Source organism: Dipodomys merriami, unplaced genomic scaffold, assembly GCF_024711535.1.
Source record: "Dipodomys merriami isolate MVZ:Mamm:240054 unplaced genomic scaffold, mDipMer1.0.p SCAF_12, whole genome shotgun sequence".
In the NCBI taxonomy this organism is placed as follows: domain Eukaryota; kingdom Metazoa; phylum Chordata; class Mammalia; order Rodentia; family Heteromyidae; genus Dipodomys; species Dipodomys merriami.
In genome coordinates this window covers 28304398-28310708 of record NW_027202493.1, presented here as the reverse complement: position 1 = coordinate 28310708, position 6311 = coordinate 28304398, and the positions used below count along the sequence as shown (strand labels likewise).

General features: G+C 35.4%; 1 protein-coding gene across 1 annotated transcript in view; it reads right to left on the bottom strand.

Moving 5' to 3' along the window:
- Positions 1–679: 679 nt before the first annotated feature.
- Vegfc (vascular endothelial growth factor C) overlaps positions 680–6311 on the bottom strand; it is a 97599-nt gene continuing 91967 nt past the window's right edge. Inside the window, exons 5-7 of the mRNA XM_070016448.1 lie at positions 5764–5870; positions 4986–5319; positions 680–1190 (exon numbers count right to left, since the gene is read on the bottom strand). Coding sequence (XP_069872549.1) covers positions 1076–1190; positions 4986–5319; positions 5764–5870 — 556 coding nt within the window. The 3' untranslated portion in view covers positions 680–1075. The remainder of the gene's footprint in view (positions 1191–4985; positions 5320–5763; positions 5871–6311) is intronic.

The following is a 6311-nucleotide window of genomic DNA, read 5'->3' as shown; positions in this document are numbered from 1 at the left end:
GTAGCAGTGGTGCTCACTGGACACTGATGAAAGGGAACTATACAAAGAGTGAATGGGGAAGGGAGGGAAGGATTGGAAGAGTGGGGTTGATAGAGATACTCTATAGAAGGAAATGTACTCATTACGTGATTTATGTAATTGTAATCCCCCTGTACATCACCTTTATAATAATAATAAAGTTAAAAAGTCATGAGACTCAGTATAGTGGCTCATCTCAAAATTCTAATTCCTTGGGAGGCTAAGGAGCATCACAATTCAATGCCAGCCTGAGCAAAAAGGTCTTTCACAAAAATGAAACCAACAAAACTGGTGTCATATGGCCTGTTATGTCCATTACATGGGAATTCTAAATAAGTAGACGGGTCCAGAAAGCTTGGGCAAAAACATAAAACATATTTTCTTCAAAGAAAATATGTCCAGTGATGAAGTGTTTTAGTTACAAAATTGAAAGTATCCTGTGCACAAATGTTTGTAATTGTGAAATGTTGAGATGAAATTAAGCAAAATGTTGTGACTTATGACTCTCCTCCATAAAGCTTCCATTTACATGTTTTCAGAGCAATAAAAACACTGGTTTGGAACTGGTTGGAAAACCAGGAGGAAATCATGTTTTCATGGTGTATGTATGTTTCTGTGTTGGCTTACACTATAGGAATGGTAAGGGACCAAACTGACAAGCTTATAATACAATTTTCATTTTATTTTGAACATATTTTGCATGTTATAAAAATATTGATCACAGTGAGCTTTACCAATTGTTATTGCTATAAAAATGAATGCAGGAACAATATTTTTAGTGGAAATAAATTATATAGTCATTATTTTTTCTTTTCTTTTTCCTTTTAAATCACAAGAGAAACGCCTTAGATGTTTGGTCACTGGCAGAAAACCAGTCTTTGAAGGAGGCCTTTTGCAGACAAGCTCCGGTCCATTTCTGTAAAGTTATCCACACGGATTGGAAACAGACTGTTAGTCTTTGTGATCACAGCCCCGCAGGCTCTCTCTGTTCATAGACAGTTCTCCATGGCAACAGTTTTTCATGATGGAAAAATGAAGAATAGAAAACAGTACAATCTTAGTTCATATGTGGTCTTTTCCAATATGAGGGGACACAGCGACAGACTTCTTCACTAAATGAAAGTCCCGGCTCACAATGCTTCATTCGATTTGTACATGGTCGCCTGTAACAACTAGGGAAACAGAAGCACATATGTTAAAGACCAAGACACTGACTTCATTAGGCTACTTTGCTACATCTAGCATATTTTCCTGAATTTATATTAGAACAAAAATGACTAATTTTATCACAAAAGTGTTGCAGGATCATAAATAGGTTTAAGTTTGCGAACAGAGTTACAAAATTTCGGAGTAATGGAAAAGCCTTTCAGAACATGTCTTGCTTGCTCATAGAACAAATGGAAGGATGGGCTATTGTTAAGCATTCGTTCTTTTGAAGTGCTTTTGTGTTTCATGGATGAAAGTGAACATAAAACAGAAATTTTGAAAAAAATAAATATTTAAGGTCTGCTGAGTTACTGTGATCACATAAGCATGGCAGGATTCACAAAAGTCTGGAATTTGTATGGGACCCAGACTTTCAGGCAATTAAACACAGCCATCTTGGCAGCATCTCAGTGGTCCTTGTTGAGCAGCCCTGCCTACAACTCTTGTGTTTCTACTTAGCAGCTTGTTGTATGATGGTGGCTAAGTCTCCTTTCTCCACCTGGGTTCCATGTGAAATGCATTCATCTGTAGCAAAGGAAGACAGAAGACAACACTCATCACTGGGACTTCCTGTCCCTCAATACTAGACTCTCAATTTCTAGTGTTGTTGAAAGGGCAAATTACCAGCTAATCTGTTGGCAGCTTAAAAGTTCCAGTGAATTGTCTTTCTTCTAAGAACTTTTCCGAGTATGAATATGCCCAACATGTAGAATGAGGGTACAGGAAAAAAAATGCAGGATGGCTAAGGTGGAAGTTTAGAAGTGTGCTACAATGAAAACTCTACATCTTAGTTTTGAATTTTATCTTTTACTCTAGAAAAGAAAGCATATCTACTCAGTGTTTTAAAGCAATTCTTAAATACAAATCTATTGTCATATTATGAATGTAATTCCTCTACTTAAAAAGGATACAGCTCTCAATGGTCAATAAAAGTTGCTGATTAACATGGCATTCACACTTTTGGAATGAATATTACAAGAGGATGAGATGTAATAAAAAACAAGTAAATACATAATACTAAAATTCTCTTTTGCTCCATTTGCCATCACAAACCTGGGAATTACACACTTAGAAAAACTGAACATGAAAAAAGTTGCAGTAAATTGAAAGTCTTGGTACAGGGGATGAAGCTCAGAGTTTACTGATTTAACACTAGATTAGAATACATGCAATTGTGGATTCAATCCTCAGTATGGCAAATGAAACAAAACACAATAGTGTGTTTCTGGATGTAATAATGTAGTTTGTGTTGAGTGTTGATGGCTCATGCCTGTAATCCTAGCTACTCAGAAGGCTGAGATTTGATGACTGCAGTTGGAAGCCAGCCCACAAGATAATCTGTGAGGATTATCTCTAGTTAACAACCAGAAAACTGCAAATGGTGCTTTGGCTAAGAGTGTTAGAAGAGCACTTTCCTTGAGAGCAAAAGCTCAGGGACAGCAACCAGGTATAGAGTTCAAGCCCCAGGACCAACAACAACAATAAAAATAATGCAGTTTGTAACGCCATATTGGTCATCAAAGTAGAAATATGTAAATAATTTAAAATGTAATTATTGCTTGAAGTATTTTAAAAAGGAAAATTGAGGTATTAAGATTCTCTAGGACATAAGGAGAGGAAAAAAAATATAAGCAGTAAGATCCATAGGTTCACCGAAGTCTGTGTGGTACCTAAAGTGACAGGTCGTAGAAATAAAAATTGTATGGAATCAGTTCAAATGTCTCACAATGAATGAATGGAGCATGAAAATGTGGTATAAATATACAACAAAATTTTACTCCTCCATTACAAAGAATAATATTTCATCATTTGCAAAGAAATGAATCTGCAAAGCCTTAGAAAGAAGTGTTAAGCCTAGAGAGACAAAGGATTCATGCTTTTTTTCCCTCAGAAGTTAGAAATAGTTTATAAATATATAAGTAAATACTTTGGTATGCAAATGAATGCAAATTAACGGAAACATGGCAATCAGAACAGGACTCAGTGTAATTCCTTAAAAAGGCTGAATTATAGTACAATAAAATAAACATCAGGAAATAGGTACTTGAAAAGGTACTTGAAAGTCAATGCATATCCTATACAATTTAAAAAAGAGGGAAAAGTTGGGTTGGCAGGGATGAATGAGAACTTTAAAAGGAGTGATACTGACCAAGAAGCATTATATTCATAAACTGTTGGCAACTTCTTTGTAAAACTACTTAAAAGAAAATAGAAAATACAATAGAATAAATAAAAACAAAATGAAAGTACAAAACTCCTGAAAATAAAAAGACAGGCTTTACTCCTATGGAAGAAAAAGTAATAGTGAACATTAACACAAACTAAAGCACATATACATGATATTTCAGTTTTATCCGTTGAAATGTCATCTTCTATTCATACTTTAGAGAGTTGATGGGAGGAGAGAATCCAGTGAAAGTCACTTACAGTAAATGATCTGAAAATCTAATGGACAGCTAGGAAACTACCTCATATCAGACTAAAAAGAACTGATCTTAAAGGAAGGGCATCAGAAATGACAAAGTAGATCAATACAAAATTCTCCACTAGCTCTGGTGCCTTGGAAGCTAGCCATAGCTGAATTAGGACTTTTACACAGAGGCCATAAACCAAACTATAGGCTACGGGGTAAATGGGAGATGAAGAAGAGGTAAAGCTCAAAAACACCTGCTTAGAGCCCGGCACCGGTGGCTCACATCTGTAATCCTAGCTACTCAGGAGGCTCAGATCTGAAGATCGTGGTTCAAAGCCAGCCTGGTCAGAAAAGTCTCTGAGAGACTCTTATCTCCAATTAACAACTCAAAAACCAGAAGTAGGGCTGTGGCTTAAAGTGGTAGAGCACTAGCCTTGAGCAAAAGAGCTCAGAGACAGTACCTAAACCTTGAGTTGAAGTTCCACAACTGACAAACAAAAACACTGGCTTACTTTCTGAGAAGGTCTGAAGAAGACAGAATAGGATTGCTCAGTATCAGAGTAAAATAATACTATTAGACAGGAATAATAATAATAATAATAATATAGAGAGGAATGTCTATAAATTAAGGGAAAAGGAATATAGAACTAGAGACATTAAAATTTCTCATGTGAGAAGGTATGAGTGCTAGAAAACCGTTGAAGGATTATGGGAGAAGATGTGAAAACACAGGTCTAGTTAAATAGCAGTTTACCTTACTCTGAGTTTATAAAGGTATAACTTCATAGATTAATATTGAAGGTCAGTGGATCCAATAACATCATATTTTTCCATGATGAAAAATGGGGAAAAAGCCAAGACTTAAGTAATGAGGTTTGAGTAAATTTAAACAATGTATTAATATATCTCACTAAGTCCATTAAATTCTTTAACATAAATGTTTTCATTTCTAGATAACATTCTACAGTGAGAATTGCCATTTACACAAATTATTTGTAATTTTTACATTAAAATTTATTTAGAACAGTTTGTCCTACATTACATCTGAATGTATTGGTTTTTTTTTTTCTGTGAGTATAAGTGTAGATTGCTTGGCTATATTGTGAATATAACTAACAATCTCTGTGATTCATACCACACACCACTTGCATGATTCTCTGAGACAAGAATTCATGTCAACATTCATGTCTAGCTCTTTATTTTTTTGGGGGAGGAGTGAATTCAATGTCATGAAAGCTCAGCATTCATTCATGGAAGTTCTAATGAGCTTGGTTAAGAAAACTGTTTTTGGTTGAGAATGTTTGATTTTCAGCAAGAGGAACTGATGCTATTCATGGAGATAGCTTACCTGCAAGTTTGATGTTGGAACTTCTTCCCTTTTAGGAAGCATTTCTGTGGATTTTCTGTGCATTCACATGTACATTTTCCAGGATTTAGGGGTTGATTTCTTGGGCAGGTTCTTTTACATACACACTGGCACGTATTTTCATCAAATTCTCTGTTGGCCCCACATGAGTTGGGGAAGAGTTTGTTTTTACAGACACACTGGCATGAGTCTCTGTCTAGTTCTTTGTGAGGTCCACAGCTGGAAGCACGAAGTCCCCCTTTGCAGACACACTGGCACGTCTCTTCATCCAACTCTTTGTTGGGGCCACAGATATCATGGAATCCATTTGTCGTGTCTAGACAAAACACACACACACACACACACACACACACACACACACACACACACACACACACACACACACACACACACACACACACACACACACACACACACACACACACACACACACACACACACACACCAAAACAAAACAGAAAAAAAAAACAAAAACCCAGTACATTTTTCATTGTACCTTACTGGAGTCTAAGTATGCAAAAACAATTCAGTGTATTTAAACACATTTTCCTTGTGTTTTTCCTTAAAACAGACTGTACCAAGATGGGCAAGTTCCTTTACAAAGAAGTTAAAAATAATTACACTATGATGTAGGAAATGTCCTGTTTTGTGGTAACTTATTTCAAAGAATGACTATCGGATTTTACAAGAAGGTTAAGTAGGAAAGTGTATCTTAATTGAAATATAGCCTAGATATGGAACAAAATATAATTCCACTTACCATCTTCAGTATTTGAAGAAAACATGAAATCTTGCTGAGCTAGGCATCTGCAGAGGTGATTATTCCAAATGTAATTCATGGGGCAAGTCTTGTTGGTTGCCTGACACCTTAGGAAGAGACAGGTAGGGTTAAACAATAGTATAGTTGGAAGACAGGATACATCAATTATTTCTGTGTGTATTATAAGTCAATGCAAGATAGGATAAATAAATTCTGTGTATTACAGGTCAATACATACTGATAAAAGTTTTAACATAATAAGAATATATGGATGAAACATGACACCCAAACATCTACCTAATGTTAAATTCTAATTCCAGAATTAGTTGTATGGTCTTACATGTATGATTAATCATATATGTATGAGTAATCGTATACATGTATGAGTAATCATATAGATTTAATTTATAAGATGTGATAAAGCCTTGTATAGCACTATAAAACCCCTCTTATATATCTTAGGCATCTTCATATGCTATTTAATGAAGTTAGTGATTGGGATGATATTCTCCAAAGGATTTACCATTATGTATTAATCTATCAAGAAA